Source organism: Chroicocephalus ridibundus, chromosome 13, assembly GCF_963924245.1.
Source record: "Chroicocephalus ridibundus chromosome 13, bChrRid1.1, whole genome shotgun sequence".
Classification (NCBI taxonomy): domain Eukaryota; kingdom Metazoa; phylum Chordata; class Aves; order Charadriiformes; family Laridae; genus Chroicocephalus; species Chroicocephalus ridibundus.
This window is the reverse complement of record NC_086296.1, coordinates 12,450,259-12,468,875: the sequence shown is the minus strand read 5'-3', so window position 1 is coordinate 12,468,875 and position 18,617 is coordinate 12,450,259. Positions and strand designations below refer to the sequence as shown.

Genomic DNA, 18,617 nt, shown 5'->3' with positions numbered 1-18,617 from the left:
AATGCGCCAAAGTCCTTGGCCTTGCCCGAACCACAGAGCAGCTCCACCCTCCTCAGAGTGTTTACTCCACCATCGCACTCCAGCCAAGTCGACATGGCAGGAAAAACAGTTGCTCAGCCCCAGCGCTCAGCTCCTAATCTGATGAGAGATACACTGAAAACTATCAGTGTGGGAAAAGCTAAGGATTCAGGAAACACGACTCTGGTAGCACTTTTCCTTACAAAATTACTATGCAGTCAGAGAATGTTCTCAGAGCTGAACAGCACATGTCCTGTTGTTGAGACGAGATTACAGGATTGCATTTTCATAAAAACAGCAACCATGAGGTCAGCCCCGTGCAATCTCCCATGCTTTATTTTTCACTCTCTAGGCACAAACACACCCAATTTCCCCAGCTAACACAATTCAACAGACATCATTATTTCCTGTGTTAAGACGCGCTATAATGAGAACTATCACTAGGGGGGCTGGGAAATATCCCCTCCCTAGTCCCAGCCTATGCTTGCGAATAATCAACGGCCTCCAGGAAATTCATTCCAGGTTTAACTCCAAATCTAGGACTGCTCAGAAAATTACACTCTTACCGAGATCTAAGTACAATACAAACATAAACTACAAACCGTGTGCTTCACCATCAGTGCCAAGAATCTTGCCTGACACCCCCCTTACTGGTCCCTGAGCAAAATTTAAAATATTATTTGAAGGGATTGTTACGTTTTCTCAAAACCTACCACTGGCTGTACAGTGATGACTTGAGGATGTGATCCCTCAGGTGGAGCAACATAAAGCACTAGCATTTGCTAGTAGCATGGTGGACCTAAGGTCATCAGAAACGTGTCCTTTCCTGGGACCTGTATGTTTCTTCTAGTATCTGACTTCACTTGTGTTGTATTTTTCCCTCGGCATAAATGAAGTGCCCACTGCGCTCTGTTCATACTGTAGCCTGCTGCGCAATTCTTACCTTCAGCTCCCTACAGCGGCCTTTAGGAGTCTGGAAGTGAGCACAAATCAAGAAGGCAGTTTCTACTCTGTCTCAGGGCTGAAATTAACGTGTCAGCGCATCAATTAAGGTTGCGCCCACAAGAAATAGGTTGTGTCCAAGCTGCTCAGTGTAAAAAAAGACAAGTCATTGCCTCTAAAGCTTTGCTTACAGCTTCAGCACTGCCATGAAAGGGTAGTGAGGTGGAAAGGCAGTGTCACATGAGTGATTCTATCCTCTAGTAATACAGCTTTTAAAACCAATCTTATTCACATTCCACTCCTCATAGCCAGGTGCTGTTCATAACTGAATTCATTTTCACATGCTAACATTTCTTACTTAAAAATGTCTGTCCCTTACCCCTCCCACCATAGCCTAAGGAGTAGCCGCAGGTTAAAACCCAAGCTGTTAAGACAACTGCTCAGTGGTGTAGGCTCAAGCTAAACTCACTCAAACAACGTTCACCCTCTCCTGTCCTTCTTAACGACCTGGAACTCCTGTTTGTTCATCATCTACTTGCTTTCTGCCTCTGAAACTCTCACTGACTCACGAACACCTGCTTGCTGCTCAACCGCCATTCTTATGCAGCTGCCAGCAGAAGCAGCTGCAGTTCCCCGGTGACAGCCACCTCCAGCAAACTCTTTCCCACCAGAACAGTGTGTCCAGAGGCTGCTGGTGGGGCTGAGGGGGAAGTGACACTAAGAGCAGCTACATCCCTCATAACTGCTGCCGGATGGGAAGCGCTAGGGAATGAAGGTAATGCATCAGAGAAATACATGGGGCTTCCTCTCATGTTGTGCCCTGTGACTAAGACACATTATGACTCGACTTATCTTTCACAGGTGTGACAAGGAGTTATTGTGCCCATTTACAGATGGAAAACAGGGCTGGGAGCTGGAAATAAAGTCAGCCAATGAGTCAATATCAACCTAATGTCGGACTTCAGGACCTCCTGGCTCCACACAACCCAAGTGTTCAGAGTGCTTGCTCAAGGCATCTTTCCCTCTTGCCAAGCATCATTTACCAGTTATATACCAGCTCCATAGCTGTTGCTTGACCCACTGACCTCCACACACTTGACACTCAGACTGGATGGATTAATTGTCCGCCTGTCCCCTTCAGGGCTGTAATCTCAGACTGCCTGCCAAACAGAGGAGCTATCCAAACTCATTTCATAATACCTCCTATGAAAGACACCGTTATTTACAGCAGACTAAATCTATGTCAGAGAAGAACAGATACGAAGCTACTCTAACATTTAAGGCACGTTTAGAGCTTACCTGTATACTTTCCAGAGAGTGACTTGAAATTACAGAGCGATGACAATGACTTCATTGCGGTGTGTGTCCTCTGTGCTGTGCCCCATGGACATCGATGCAAGGGGATGTAGCTCCTTCTTCAGGTGAATGCATAAAAGAAAAATTCAAGCAGAGCTTTAGGCTTACGGCAATGGCAGTAAATCTCAACGTGCAACTTCCCCATTCAAGGTCCAACTTCACGTTTGTTGAAAGCATCTATTACAGCAAAACGAACAAACGTGGTTTCTAGCATAAAATGTAGGACATGACTTTGCAATGCAGAATGAAAGCACCATGCCAGTGTATTATCACAGACAGTTTTGGCAGAAGAGACGAGAAACAATCGAGTGATAAAACCAATACTTATCAACACAGTTTATATAAATCAAGCAATTACATGAAGTGTATTACACACTGTGAACTACATATGCTTTTGGTGTTTATCAGTGTGGCTTATTCTGACAAAAGGGTTATGACACCCCTATGCTTCAGGTTTTGATTTCAAATTGATATTGCTAGCAATGAAGTGCAAATGAGGGGAAAATGAAATCTAGATTTCACTGTCACTTTGGTCACACTTTGGTGTATAACAGCAGAGCATAGCTGAATCTTACAAATAAACCTGATAAAGATGGAACATTAATGTTCACTACTAAGTTTTCTACTCTGCCTAGTTATAGTTTAAAACAGCTGCCTAGCTCAGGGTCTTACCGGCAGGGTAAGAGCATCTGGATGGCACACACGACCACAGAGAACTTCAGTGGTAACCTGTCAGCAGTATAAGCTCCCTAATTCATACAAAGGGACAGAGGGCAGCTGCTTCCAGCTCTGGCGGAGGTTCAGCCCAGGGAGCTGGTGTGCGATGATCATTAGTCTCCCTCCACATGGTCTACTCGTGTTAAATAAGACAACAGCTGCAACTTAGAAATGGATGGAGTTTACTTAACATAAAGTAGCATTTTACACCAAACTCAGCAGCTGCTTTTTTTACAGAGTAAAGGCTTATGATTCTTTTGTTCCTTTCACAAAAAAAGGAGGTTTGGGGTTTTTTGGGTTGTTCCTTTTTTTTTCTTTTTTTTTTTTGGGGGGGGGGCATGGTGTGGTTTTTTTAAGCCAATGATGCCAATAGATATACATTATCAAACCCACAAAAAATGCAGGTTATGGTACTGTGCACTGAAAGCTGTTCCCTAATTGGTTTTGGAGCACTTCTGGAATCAAGCACAATTCAGACTGCCAGTCCCCCTCACTTGCTCCAGGAATGCCAGCCATCCCCTCGCTGCCTAAGCCACCTAGATCCTCCTCAAGGGATCCGCCCCAGCGAGAGCCACACGAGCAATGCTTCTCCAGTACCCCAGTCCCTCCACTTCCATTTTCACGGGCCGCTTCCTCCTTTAGCAGCTTTGATAGAAAAAGGCAAGTACGGAGCTTTTAATGCAAACGCGCCCTCAATTTATTAAACCATGTTTTTGGCAAGTGCAGGCACCGGCAGCGACGGGAGAGAACAAAACTTGTATCTCCTCACTATAAACCTCGGTATTTCCCCTGAATATACAAGATCAACCAGAACCCCCCACTCCGCTCGTCAAGCCCCACCCTTTTCCATCTATTTTTCACACCAAAATTCAGTCTCCGTAGAGACTGTCAAAAATTGCCAATGCCGACTATATTTCAAGTCGTCATGGCGGGGTATTGGGAAAAGTTTTCAATTAGCAATAATCGCGCCTCGGATTAACCTCATTGGCTACGATACTGCCACTGCGCAAAGCTGACCACCTCCTCCCGCCACCGCCACCCCTCGCCCTGGGGCCGCCGTTAAGGTCGGGGCGAGCCCCCCTGCCCGCCCGCGGTCCCCCCCCGTGGTTCCCTGGCACCGGTCCCCGGCCGCCGCCCAGTCCCCCGCGCCGCCGGCGGGAGCGGGGTACGCCGATTTTCCCCCCTCCGTGCTGAACGGCGGGATGGCCGCGAAGCTTGCTGGGAAGGAGTATGCAAAGTAGGCGTGACGTCAGCCAGGCAGCTCCCGCTGAATGAGAGGGTCCCCCAGCGGCAGCCCGTCACAGGGACACCCCGCCCGCCTGGGGTCCCCCCGCGGCGGTGAGCCCCAGCCCAGCCCGAGTCGTTTTCCGCTACCCTGCTTTGAGATAAGACCGAGCCCGCCCAGCTCGGTGCTGCGGCCTCTCTCGTTAATCTGTCGTTAACCACGTGTAACCAGCCTCCGAAGAGGCTCTCAAAAATTGCCAATGCCGACTGTATTTCAAGTCGTCACGGCGGGGTATTGGGAAAAGTTTTCAACTAGCAATAATCGCGCCTCGGATTAACCTCATAGGCTACGATACTGCCACTGCGCAAAGCTGCCCAACGGCTCCACCCTCCCGGTGCCCGCCGCCACCGCCCCGCCGCCGCGGTCAGAGCGCGCCGGGGCACCCTGGCGTCCCCGCCGGCCCGCGCCGCCGCGCGCCCCCCGCGCTCCCGCCGGGGCCGGTGTTGGGGGAAGTTACCGAAGGAGGCAAGGTTACCGGAGGCGGGGGGACACGGCGGCGGGGCACGCGGGGGGTGCCGGGAGGGCGCTATGGTAATGAGCGCCGGGGAAAGGGCCGTCCCGCCGCCCAGGGCCCGTCCTGGGGGCGGGGGGTGAGTTGGCCAAAAATATCTAACAGCGTAAGGGTCATTTACACTCACGGAATTGCCAAAAAAAAAGAGGGTCGTGCCCTACAGCTCGGCAGGGACCGGGCACCGAGCAAGGGATGCGCTTCTGCCTTGTGATCCCAAAGTTACACAGTGCTGTATCCGAGCTCCAGCTCTTCTGGGCTTCAAAGTTACTGTAAAAGGCGAGAAAAAAAATGTTTTGGACTAATGAGCAAGAGCTGTTTGGAGAATGCATTTGAAAAGCAGCCCAAATTATTAGAAAGAGCCCCTTGTGTGTAAAATAGGTGAACAGCTAGTACTAGCCTGCTACTGTGCAGCAGTCTGGACCTCCTCTGATTGATTTGTTCCTCAAAAAAATAAGACTCCTTTGAAAAAAAACCCAAATCCCCTATTGCCAGGTAATTGTCGAGACTGCCGCCTGCACCAGGCAAAGCAGCACCCCAGCTCCTGGTGGGGAGCACGGGGTAGGCAGCGGGCAGGTCACCACAGACCCGGGGTTGAAAACTACCTGCGTGGTGTCAGCTCTGCAAAGCACCGCGGGCCACGGGCACACAAGGACTCAAAGAAGCCACCACCACTAGCCACCTCTGCCCGCTCCAGGCTTAGAAAGGAGGATCTGTTGGATCAACTGGAAAAAGCCAGAAGAAATCCCCGCCGCTAACAAGGCACTAAGGTGGGAGCAATCAGTGCTGTTCTGCAAAGATGGGCTGAGCAGATCCACCAGCACATTCCTGCTGCAAGGTGGTCCCTCCACCCCAGCACTCCTAGTTCCCCTTCTGCCAGCTGCCAGGTTTCACTGGGTCAGCTCACCAGGCCAGCAGAAACCCACCTCCAGCAGAGCGGTAACGGGTAAGGATGAGATAGACTGAACCCCAGCAGGAGTCACTGAACTGCACAACTGATACAAGCCCTTTGGTGGCAAAGAATTCAATCCTGAAGTGGCCAAGCGTGTCTGACTGTGCCCCGGGAGAGGTCCAGCCAGACCAAAGAAACAACCACCCTCTCATTTGTCATCCATGCCTCCTCCAAAAGCTGTGCAGAGATCCCTTGTCCCAGACTGACCTCTTGGGTTCTATCTGGCCACATTAACTGCAGCACAATGCATCAGATTTTCATTATTTGTCCATCCATGCTGCCACAGGCCTTTCCACATCTCCAAAATGTTTTTCCTGTCATCCCAAATGAGCTTAACTATGAACAACAGGACTGCCAGACAGGTCCATCTCTCCTGGGATCAAGTATAGGTACCAAAGGAAGAGTGCCAGAACAGGGCAAACGCATCAGCTCAGCATACTCCCATAGCCTCCAACAATTTACATCTCAGGGAGTTCCAGAGCTCGAAGAGATGTCTTAACAGCCCTCAGTGGATTTTTCTTCCATTATTTGTTCAGTCACATTTTAAGCCTAAAACCAGTTAGTATCAGTGAAAAGAAAATTCATGCTTTTATACGGACAAGCATCTACAATGCATTTTATCAATTTGTATCAAATCAAATCTGATTTTATTCTGTATGCTTCCTTGAGGGCAGCTATGAAGCTCAGCGTTTTCAATTCCACTTTATCAGGTGTCAGGAACTCGGTTATTTTCCTTCTTTGAAGCATGGGAACTGTAGTCTTTGTGCTAAGGGCTTAATTTCTTTGTGAACTACATTTCCCAGAAACTCCTCTTCCGGCAGCCAGCCTTTTCCTTCCGCGGTCGGGGAGGGCAGCATTATGAAAGGTGAGTTTTCAGGCATTATTCACGATATCACTCTTACTTCATTAGATGTACTCGGGCTTGTGTCGCGTAGCGTACCCGCCCCCCCCCCCCCCCCCCCCCCCCGTCATTATTACAGCAAAAGAGACTGGGGTGACGTGGGTGTCCCTCAGAATTCCTGTCCCGTATCCATTTGTAGGAACCTGTTTACCGTGAACTTATCTAATCTCTGTCTGTGGAGCATCTTGGATGGGTGTTAAAAACAAACTCTAGCCTCGGATATCAATAGGTACATTTAAAGAGTTTCACTTACTATGTATAGTAGTTATTTTTTTTATTCTGAGCACTTTCCTTTTAAAAGCAGCTTTGCATTTCACAGGAAATACTCTGTCCTTTCTAAGTGTCTCTCCTCCGCTGTCCTACTTCTGTGCTTCACAGCACCTCTCAAATGTACCTGTTATTTTTGCTGCTGGGCCTGCCATTGCCTTCTCTCTCTTGTGGGCCAACCCATTTTATATCTCCATTTCATTCCCCCTCAAAACATTTCCTTCTGAGAGATGTTCTGATGAGAAGGGACAGGAATGGAGAATTTTCATCAGTTAATGCAATTTAAATACTGTCAGACAGGCTTAACAGCCTCCGGGGAGCATCATGATAGAAGTTCCTCTCAAAGCAAATTACAGTTTATTGGGAGACTTTGTCCCTTCATAGAACCATAGGGTTGGAAGGGACCTCTGGAGATCATCCAGTTCAACCCCCACTGCCAGAGCAGGGTCACCTTAGAGCAGGTGGCACAGGAACACATTCAGGCGGGTTTGGAATGTCTCCAGAGATGGAGACTCCACCACCTCTCTGCCACCCTCAGGGTAAAGAATTTCCTCCTCATGTTTAGGTGGAACTTCCTATGCTCAAGTTTGTGCCCATTACCTCTTGTCCTGTCCCCGGGCACCACTGAAAAGAGCCTGGCCCCATCCTCCTGACACCCACCCTTTAAGTATTTATAAGTGTTGATAAGGTCCCCCCTCAGCCGTCTTTTTTCCAGACTGAAGAGGCCCAAGTCCCTCAGCCTTTCTTCATAAGAGAGGTGTTCCAGTCCCCTAATAATCTTTGTAGCCCTTTGCTGCACCCTCTCCAGCAGTTCCCTGTCCTTGAACCGGGGAGCCCAGAACTGGACACAGTACTCCAGGTGCAGCCTCACCAAGGCAGAGTAGAGGGGGAGGATGACCTCCCTCCACCTGCTGTCCACACCCTTCTAATTAATTCATATGGAAAATTAAACCTCTTCAGAGGGAATGCCCAACACAGCTCCTGCTAAACATCAAAACAAGGCAAAAATCATTGCGAACAGAATGCACTGCTTAGATTTAAGAAGTAATTCAGAATATGGAGGAAGTCTACTCTTTCCTGTAATTCAGCTAATGATGACGCAAAGCCTTGAGAACTGGAGATGAACTGAGACAAACCTGCTCTTTGCCACTTACATCAATTTAGTATCATGATACAGACGAATGCCCAAACTTTAAACGTATTTAAATATTGCTCTATTTACTCTAAGAACTGGCACTTGAGGGGGACCAGGGACGTGAGGCAAAGCAATTTAGATGGAGCAGGAGTCTAAAAACCACCCAGGCACTGAAGCACAGGTCATCAAAAGTACCTAGATGCCAGCCTTTTAGACGATTAAGCTCATCGCTTGGGTACCTCTGACTTTCTCAGAGCTGCGCCCAATCTCACAGGCACTGCAAGTTTCCTGTAGGCAGCGTTCATGAAGCTGCCCACATGCTGCAACCATTTGACAGAGCCCTCCTTCAAACCACTGCCTGTAACACCTGGAAGGGATCTGCTCCAGCTGGCTGGGGACTCCCAGTGAGACCCAGTCCCTTAGGCATCCTCCCAGTAATTTGTGATGGTGAAGGCAGAAGTGTGAGCGGACATGAACCTGCATCCAGGTGTGCCACACCACCCAGCAAGCTTTAAGCATCAGACTATCTGGGGCGTGTTGCCCAGATGATCTCTAAAGATATTATCCCCCTTTTATCAGTAACTCAAGTCCTTCCTCGATCTTCCAGATCTCATACAAGCCCCCTTACTAAGGGAGAGGGTGGGAGGGAGAAATAGCAGACAGCCAGTTCTCAGTACTGTTTCTTTCAATGTTTTTTGTACTTTGTATGCAAAACCAGAGAGGCCCAGAAAAAATAGTTTAAAAATAGTGAAATGGAGAAAGGAGAACTACAGACTGCTAGAAAGACTAAACAAAATCAATGTCCAGACCAACCCACTCCTGTCACAACAGGTCCTGCACACAAATCCAGGCTACTTGTCAGCAAAGCCATCCTGCCGGTCCCTAACAGGACATGCCGTTCCTCCCTTAAAGCAGGATATCTCTCCCATTCCTACCTGCCAGGCAGTTGTTTCTGACCCCACACACTTGTGTGATCCTTTCTCTCTCAGCAAAGCCCCCTGTTCCTGCTGGAGAAGCAAAGCAGTACCCATCCGCATCTCCCCCATCTGACACTGGGGACGTGGCACCCACAAAGGAGGAGGTGCCAGAGGCATTTAGCCAGTATCTTAATTATATTCAGTCCCATTTCAAGGCCTTTTCTGCACCAGGCCTTTACGGAGGGGGGAAAAAAAAAAAAAAAAAAAGAGAGAGTAACTCTAGTCAAGGCCTTTGTCCCGAAAGAACAACATTGCAGGTTTGTTTTATCTCCCTTCCCACAACACGTGCAAAGGATGGGGTAAATAGAAAGCACTGATTTGGAGCAGGCAGAATGTTAAAGAAAGCAGAGCAAGGGTCTCTTCTGGGGAGGAACCAGCTCTGGGTGGACTGCTTGGCCTCCCTGCACATATCTGGGAAGACTCTGCATGTTCAGGTCTTTCTGGGGTCTTTACAAGTCCTTTTAGGCAGCCATCCTTCACACCAGGATAGAAGAGCAGGAATCCTGCAAGTCAGGGGTACTAACTTCGTCCTTATACCCAGAGCAGTTCTCAGTGTTGCCCTCTGTGAAAGGGACAGACAAACTTTGTCCTTGGATGGTGGGCTTTAGTTAATATTTTCAAGATAATTTGTGTTTCTTTACCAAAAAAAAAAAAAAAAAAAGGCAAAGGATACTTAGCAGCATCATTTTTCAGAGAATCCCAAGGAAATGGAATTCAGGACATGCTCTTTGCTTTCCTTTACCTGCCATGTGTTCTGTTCTTGGCTTTTAGCTGAACATGTTCTCTGCCAGGAAGATGTCAGGAGTTTGCAGAGCCATCAGATTCCATCATTTCAGATCCCATTCTGTATCCAGGGCCTCTCCAAACTTGGCCTTTGTGCCAGCCTGTCTTCCTCCAGATCCAGTGGATGTAGAAGAGCTGCAGCGCTTTGTTTCGAACTCTAAGAGGCTGTTTGTAATGACTGGAGCTGGAATTTCGACTGAATCGGGGATCCCAGATTACCGCTCTGAAGGTGTTGGGCTCTATGCCAGGACAGACAGACGGCCCATCCAGCATGCTGAGTTTGTTCGTAGTGCCAGTGCCCGGCAGCGGTACTGGGCAAGGAACTTTGTGGGCTGGCCCCAGTTCTCATCCCACCAGCCAAACAGAGCACACCTGGTACTAAGAGACTGGGAGAAGCTGGGAAAGCTGCACTGGCTGGTGACCCAGAACGTGGATGCCCTTCACGCCAAAGCCGGGAGCCAGCGCATGACAGAACTGCATGGTTGCACCCACAGGTACTCTCTGTTGGCAGAGGGAGGATGGTTAATCCTCTGGTCTCTCGTTCAGGGTGACTGACAAGCAGGTGCAGTGTTAGCTACTGAGAAAGGAAGCAAAATGTCGATGCTATGTTCCTGGAGATGACGCACTCAAGGGTGGTGTTGGGCTGGGGCAGAGGAAAAGATCACAAAACAGTGCTGTTCACAGCACAGTATTGAAGAAACATGAACACCACCCCATTTTTTTGAGCATTATTTGGATCATTTCCCTTGGAGCTGGCATCAATTGGAATTTCCCCTTTCCTTGCTACAGCAAATGTCCTCTTAGTGACAAGGACAAGGGAATCCTGAGGATGCAAGGATTATCCAGGGCTAAGCAGAGTGGACAGTGCCAGAAATGCACAGGACGAGTGGACTGGAGAAAGGCCACCACAGCCTGGCTGTGGTCACCCAAAGTTTCCAGATGAAAAAGCACAGCCTGCACTGGGAGAGAGGTGTAGGAATGCTCTAGAGTGTTCCTCTACAGCATTCCTACAAAGCAGTAATCAGAGATAGAAAGATAGCCTCTTGACCTGTACTATTTGGTAAATAAATGTGGATAATGACCACAGACCTTCCAGGCCTTCTAAGGAACAAGTGACAGACTCCAGACCTTCAGCTGACATGAAACTCTCCGTTAAGACGACTTTGCTCTGAATTACAGGGTTTTCTGCCTGGGCTGTGGAGACCAAATCTTGCGCTCTGAGCTTCAGGACCATTTTGAAGCTCTGAATCCTACCTGGAAAGCTGAAGCATTCGGTGTGGCTCCGGATGGGGATGTCTTCCTGACAGATGAGCAAGTGTGTGACTTTCAAGTCCCAGCCTGCCGTAAATGTGGTGGAATCCTGAAGCCCGATGTGACATTCTTTGGAGACACAGTGAGCAGGGAAAAAGTGGATTTTGTGCACCAACGCCTGGCAGAATCAGACTCCATGCTGGTGGCCGGATCCTCTATGCAGGTAAATAGGTCTTCCTCCCACACTGCATTCCTATTTTTGTGCTACTCTGCCTGCAACAATCCTTAGTTCCACAATTTAGGACTACTAATTGCTGGTGGATCACAACCGCCTCCCAGAGCTTCTTTGTATTTTATTTTTACTGTGGTTGGAATCTGGCTTCACAGTTGGCCTGTTTGGGGCTTCCCTGTCACTTTATTGCCAGTCTACTTCATCGTGCTATAACTAACTTCATTCAGATCTCTCTCTGCTACCTCCTCCATCAGTACATTGTAGGTTCACAATTGCCTATGAAGCCAAGATACCTGATAAATTCAGTCCTGCAGACATCAGCACACCACATTTTTTTTGCTTGAATTTTTTAGCCCTTGGCACCTTTATAGGCCTCATGGCATACCGTGTGAAATACCAGATTTTAGAACCTCTAATTCCTAATTAAATTCTCAGTAAGAGAGCATAAGTATTTCTGCTTGCTGCTTAGGATTGTCGTTTGTATCACAATGTGTTTTGTCCATTAGCCTCTTATCTATAAGGTAAGGTAGTTGAGAAACCCCTGTTGTTTAACCCATAAAGCTTTTGGAATAGAATTTGTGTAAGAGAAATTTTTCCAGGAACAAGTTCTATTACATTAAAAAAACCTACTCTAACATCTCCCTGAACAAGATAAAACCAAGGCTGCCTGATTGCAATTCTCTTGGCTTCAGGATACTGGAGAAAAATTCCTTGAGCTTGCAATTCTTAAGCTTATAATCCTTTGTACAGGAATGATTGAAATGCCTTGGGTTCATTCTTGTACTACCTAAGCTAGGCCATGTGAGAACCATCAAAAGTAGAAGCATTTAAGTACCTATGATAACTAATAAAAACTGCTGCAGATATTTACTAAAAGACAAAGACATTTCCCTTCAATGTACTGTGAAGTTTCAGTTTCTATGAAACCGAAAATCCTGCAGTGACAGAGGTTAAAAGCTGTTCTTTTCTGCATACTCCTGAATGAAATTTCCTACCTGAATTCAGTGCCATTGCCTAACACAGCACGTACCTACAGCCCCTTTTCCCACTGCCAACAGCAACTATTTAACTTCCCTTACTCCTTTCTGTAGCTCTTATTTTGCCTAAGCTGACAGTAATTTTGTTTTCTGCTATTCCTGCAGGTATACTCTGGTTACAGGTTTGCTCTTGCTGCCCAGGAGAAGCAGCTGCCAATTGCAATCCTTAACATTGGGCCCACAAGGTTAGATCACTTTGCGTCCTTGAAACTGAATTCCCGCTGTGGAGAGCTGCTGCCTTTGATTGTTGTAAATGACCCAACAAGCTGAGTTTCAGTAGCTATCAAGAGTAAAATTATTTCTACAAGGTGAGTACCTTCCCTGGTCAGTCACCTTACAGGGTAAGAAGATGGGTTCCCATCAAATGCTGAGACTGAGATGTGCTGATTAGAAATATGTTCCCACAATGCGCACCAAAATGTGGCTGTAAATTTGCATCTGTAACTGGTATGCTCTGATGGGCCATGATACTGTTTCCCATGCTCATAAATAAAAAGCATACAAAGTGCTAATGCTCCCAGAAAATTGGGCTAGAGTAGCCAGAAGACTCGGCAGTGTGGAATTCCTATCTGTTTGTCACAATCAGAAAACTACAAGGAATAATCTACAAGTTCAGAGAACCTGATCAACACTGTTGCCCTTGCAACTGACAATTCAAAAGCTGTGCCTGGTTGAAAAAGATCCGGCTAATCCTAATTAAAACACTGCTGTTTAAAAAAAATCCATTCCATTTATAAAGCAGCTTCTTTTCTCCAGTCCTGCAGGACTCAATCTCAAAAGGGGAAAACCTCAATCTAAGAGGCAGCTGTGAGATCCAATGCATGGCCCCCGATGACACCAGGAGAGGGCAGCAAGCCTCCCACATGTCAGCCTGACCGGTTTTCTCCATTGAAACCATCTCCACTTCCCAGGAAACAAGATGATGATGAAAAAAGTACTTTTGTGCCTCACTTTGCCATTGTAAACAGTGCCTTTTCAGTCACTGGGACAAGATAATCAGACTACCATATCTGAGAACAAAATACCTTTCTTATAATTGTCCCCAGAGAAGAATGAGTGGCACAGATTTTGACTGAGTAACTTGATGCTATAGCACAGGAGGGCGGCGTGGAAAACCACTGTATCTGCTGGAGGATCCAATACCACTAGCAGGCAACTGTGGAGTGTGCAAAGAGGAAAAGGAGGCAAGAAGAACTGCAGTTGTCATTTAAAAAAAAAAAAGGTTCAAAATAGAATGTGAACAAGAATACTGTTCTTTAAGAGATTATTTGAAAGCACAGACTATTAGGCTGATGCCTTCTAACAAGGAGGGGAAGTTAGCATTTCTCTCAACTGTCAGCTGACAAGCTAAACTGCATTCTATCTGAACCCTTTAAAAATTACATATTGTTGAGATGCCAGAGGAGTTATTTTAAGCTAATCTGACCAGAACTGCTTCCAGTGTGGCTGCTACATTTTCCAGAATACATTTTTCGAAGATGTTATTTAATTAATGAATAGCTAAGTAGTGAATTAAAATTGTTTACAAGACTGATACTATTTGCACTGTAATTTCCTCTTCCTCCTATGATTTATTTAAGTACAGTCTCAATAGCCAGCTTAGATTAATTTTTTCCTTGCAAAAATGCAAGATGTAATTACTAACAGCTGATGAATTAAGAGAAATACAATTAAATCTGTACAATAGGTCTCCCTCAGGAGGTAATCTCAGGCTATTAATAGATATAATTTTCCACTCTCCTAACAGGAGATCCATCACTACTGGGTAACCATTTTTTGTTGATCCTTAGGGTGGTAACGTAAGCCATATTAAACCACTTATGGAGTAAAAAAGACAGAATCTTGCCCAGACTAGAGCATGAAATTTTTGACCCAACCTTCTGCATGAATCTACTGCTCCCCTTCTGGCAATGAGGGAGATTAATTGTCAGGGTCTTCCAAACGTCCCAGTCCTGCTTTCCACATAACATGTCCTGTATTTGTATTTTGACAAGAATGGTAACAAGCAGTTGGAAGCAAGGATGCCAGAGACATCTGCTAAAAGGTCAAGTAGCAAAGCAAGGACAACTGACCACACGATGCAGAGTTCTTTTTCGCTTTGTTGTTGATACAAATCCATATCAGGCAGGAGCAAGTAAAGCACAGAATCTTCAGGGATACTTAGGCACACAATTTCTGCAGAAGGTAGAGGGAAGGAATTAAGATACTTAACGTGTTTCATTTAAATATCTTAATATAGTCACATTTAACATAGCTATAATGGATGAGAGGAGAGATGGCTTCACGTAGAAGCCAAGCAAGATAACTTCAGGACCCCTGCCTCCATTCTGCACTCATTTAATGGATCCCACTTTGCAGCAGGTTAGGTATCTGCTGTTTGGTAGTGAAGAAAGCTCACAGACGTCACTGCATCTTTAGCATAGTACACCTGTCCTGCCAACCAAAGCTTTTGCAGAAATCATTGTTAAGGCTTAGCAGAGTCTCCACACACAGACAGGAAGCTTGCACAGAGTGTTTATTCGCATAGGTTTTTCCATGAGACGAGAGATTTATGCTTCCTTAGCAGAGGAACTGGGGTTGGGTTTCTTACTATCCCTGTCTTCTGCACCACCTTGAAACTTGCATGACATAGATGTGTTAAAAACAGAGGCTGCAGTTTTAGTGCCAGTAGAGCCAGCATTTTGAGAAGGTGTGGGAGCATTGCCAAGAAGTCTAAAACAAGAAAACATTTCCAGTGAGGACTTGGCATTAGCAATGTTACAGGTAACTAAACCTCCCACATCTATCCCTGCCTCTTCTCCAGTTCAGCAGCTGAGCCTGTGGGAGAGGAGTCAGGGTGTCTCTTCAGTATCACTAATAAATGAGTTGTGTTACCCTGCCCCTTCACTGATCACACTGTATACTTTTAAGTCATTGTCTGACTGACAGTAAACAAACATTACAGTAAATTTCCTGTGCATGGTTTATTACTATATGTCAATAAGCATACATGCAAGTATACAAGGCTGAGGTGAAGGAATTCCATTATTTTTTTTTCTGCTAAGCTGATCCAGCACTACTAAAATTGACTTCTTTTAGAGCAGGATCAGAGCACTTCACCTCTTAACATGTTCCCCAAGACACCAACGAGAAGCAAGTTCACTCAACTGAGAAATGCTAAAGAAACCCTAAAGTTTCTCCTCCAAAAGCCAAATCTGCATTACTCTAGTGCTGATTGACACCTTCCCTTGTCACTCCTTGGGGACTATTTGTGTGGGAAGATGCAATGCAGAGAGATAACAGCTATCAGAAGATAACTATGTCATTGCAGGTAGCTAGCAAAGACCTATCGTGAGAAGTTCCTGTTTCTCATCTTACCAATGTAGTTACCAGCCTGGAGGGATTACAGAAACCTCCAGGGTTGAGCACTAGAGGATGCAAATTAGCCATGCTGTGGGAAAACAACAAACTCAGTAAAATAACTGACCTAATGTTCAGCTTTATTCTCTCAGCCTATGCAGAATTTGCAAGGGAGGAGGGGGAGAAATATTACTCCTGAAAGACTAAACAAAAGGAGGTAATCTTTGTGTTACTGACTGAAACTAACAGAAAAAGTGTGTTACAGAGCCTGCACAGCATTCTCTTCCCCCCATTACCAGGAAGGAAACACAGATTCTTTCTGTCTACCTTGTCTGCTTTAAGCCAGCCTCATCCTCCGCATGATTCAATCCTCTCCTACCTTTTCTGACTCTCTGTTGTTAGACCAGTCCACCAGTATTTTTAGATCAGGGCTTGAAGTTGTAGCTCTGTCCACCTGTGGGTGGCAAAAGTACACATCAGACAACAGCAAAAGGACAGTGTTTTTTACCACAGCTGAATCAACACCTTATGCTCTTCCCTTTTTCTTACAGCTGTTCCTACTAGGACAAGCCCCTCAGGTTTGGATAGAGGAGCTGAGAGTGCCTTATAATGGATTTTTCTGCTGCTTCTCTGAAAGTGAGGTTGGAGCTACCCAAAGCAAATAAAAGCTACTTCCTATTTGGCAAATCTTGGTTTTGTTTCTGGGCAAATTTTCAGAGCAAACTTTGTAATCAAGTCCTGCAGCCTGAGAAACACATTTCACATACTGTGCTCCAGTGAGGGCAGCACAGGCTGCAGATGGCCCAGAGGACTTTTGCCTGGTGCGTATGGTATAAGTGCAGCCTCCCACATCTTACAGTCAGATTGCTCCTACTGACAGACCTGCTTATTCACGGCTTCTGGAAAAGGACAAAACACCCTGAGCATGGTGAACTTGGGAGGTTCAGGAACCTTGGAGTGAAGGCAACTAGATCTACCCTCTAGAGTGTTCTTCTTCCCCTGTGACTGCTTTGGATGCCACCCTTTCCCAGTCTTTGCAGCTATGAGGAGGAAAAGAAAAAAAAATTATTTTAAACCAGTGCCAACGTACTGGTTTCCTCAGTCTATTCATTCAAAACCTGGGGCTTGGGCAGGACAGATGGAGTCTCACATAACCTGTCCTAGGGCAGCCACAGGTAAACAGCAACTGAAAGCAACAGTCCTAGGAGGCTGTCTGGAGCCAATGGGAAAGGCATGAGGAGGGTCTCAGCCAAATGCCTGAAGTCAGAGTTTCTTATCGCTACACCCAGCCATTCTCTATGGTGTCTCAGTGCAGGATTTTTGAGATCTCAATTAACTTGGCCTTAGCAATTGTGTTTTTAGATTACAGTAAAGGTAATAGTGGTGAGGGAGTAAATTTACAACAGAGGACTTTGCCTCTCCAGTCCTACTGGTTTGGCCATTTATTATCACTGATAAATACTGTGACAATATCTTTCAGAGGCCAGATTCCTTCCGGCTGATGCTTTCTGTCTGTAGGGACAGGAAATTCTCATACATGGGCTGTTAGACAGCTTCAGTTTCTTTGGTTAGAGCCTTAAAATAGAGGTGGATGATGCATTTAGAATAACATCACAAAGGAGACCTTTAATCTTTTTCCTCCTCTTGTACTGGTTCTGTGAGCCTCTGTAACTGCAAGGGTCCCCAACAGGGGCTGCACAGCTGAGTGCTCTGTCACCTACACACCCAAATCCTGATAGATACAGGAAATCATGCAGGGGACACAGATGGACAATAAGAAATTCATACCCACTCACCCTGACAGGACAATTAGGCAAGCAAGTAACAATTACGGGGGCTAATAATAAGAGGAGAGGGAAAAAAAATTTTAAAAAGCAAAAATCATTTTGTGTTAGAGGGCCTCACAATACAGAGCTGTGAATTTTACATGCTACAGAAAAGCAGTTTTGAGTGAACGACCTAAGTGCTTCTTGCCCTTGCCAAGACCCAGACAACATAAGCAGCTTCAGCATGTGCAAATCAGAAATGGTACCTTTTTGCTAATAAAAGATGATTTCTGGGCCATTTTTCTATTCCTTTATCAGAAGACCCTTGCAAAAAGAAGAAACATAGAGAGATTTAGATTTAGACACATGCTTTCCAGATTTCCAATGTGATCCTACATTTTCACATTGGCAAGGGCCAAGGAGAAGAAAATCCAACTGGACACTGTAATCCTAAAGACTGACTATCTGCAACAAGGCGATCTTTGCCCCAGAGCTCATAGTCTGACACAAACTGCTGCTGGTAGGAGCGTGGCAGTGCTTGGCTCCTCATTCAAGCAGGTACCATATGACAAAAATCAGATTATGCACCTCCCCTATTTAGCACTTGGCATGTCAGAATTTAATTGGGCTTCACAGTTGACTCCTGTGTCTGTGCACAGGACTGACCATGGCTGCAGCAAGGCTCCTCGTCTCTCTGTGCACCTAGAACTACTACAATAAAGAAGCTGTGCCTTGCAGGTAAGGAAAGCTGGAGGATCCTTGGGAAATTGAGATTATCACACAAGTGGGATGAAGGCTGCCTTCTCACTAAGATGAGTCTTTGTTGCTTGGGGAAAACAGCACTGAGGCTGAGACAAGAAGCAAATGCTTTTTTAATGCGTTTTCACAGCTTAGTATGAAGGGGAATAACAACCTCCATTTATTGAGCTGCACACTGCCAAATGGGTTGAAGACAATTCCTAAAGCTCTGCCAGATTTATGGTGATTGGCCCTTTCAGTCAGAGGGAAATTTGGAGCTGTGAAGAGCTGATCAAAGAGGAAAGCTTGTTTTAAAGGGGGTGATGAAACATAGACCTCGTGGCTCATGAAAACCACCCCAAGAAAATCCAGGAAGTAAGTTTTAGTGATGCCCTGCAAAATGGAAGATAAAT

The 18,617-nt window shown here is 46.1% G+C and overlaps 1 protein-coding gene and 2 non-coding genes across 4 annotated transcripts; 1 reads left to right on the top strand and 2 right to left on the bottom strand.

Moving 5' to 3' along the window:
* Positions 1 to 3,906: 3,906 nt before the first annotated feature.
* LOC134523121 (U4 spliceosomal RNA) lies at positions 3,907 to 4,047 on the bottom strand. The gene has a single exon (XR_010073223.1). It is a non-coding gene; the product is annotated as a U4 spliceosomal RNA (small nuclear RNA).
* Positions 4,048 to 4,489: 442 nt separating this feature from the next.
* On the bottom strand, positions 4,490 to 4,630 carry LOC134523122 (U4 spliceosomal RNA). Its single transcript, XR_010073224.1, has one exon. It is a non-coding gene; the product is annotated as a U4 spliceosomal RNA (small nuclear RNA).
* A 1,957-nt stretch (positions 4,631 to 6,587) lies between these two features.
* On the top strand, positions 6,588 to 17,739 carry SIRT4 (sirtuin 4). Of its 2 annotated transcripts, none has more exons than XM_063351374.1 (5): positions 6,588 to 6,643; positions 9,830 to 10,335; positions 11,021 to 11,315; positions 12,467 to 12,669; positions 16,252 to 17,739. In XM_063351374.1, exons 2-4 carry the CDS (start codon positions 9,836 to 9,838, stop codon positions 12,629 to 12,631), a joined length of 960 nt encoding a protein of 319 aa, XP_063207444.1. In that variant the 5' UTR covers positions 6,588 to 6,643; positions 9,830 to 9,835; the 3' UTR covers positions 12,632 to 12,669; positions 16,252 to 17,739. The 2 variants fall into 2 exon arrangements, with proteins under 2 accessions (XP_063207444.1, XP_063207443.1); XM_063351373.1 differs by lacking the exon at positions 16,252 to 17,739 and adding an exon at positions 13,118 to 13,897.
* Positions 17,740 to 18,617: the final 878 nt, after the last annotated feature.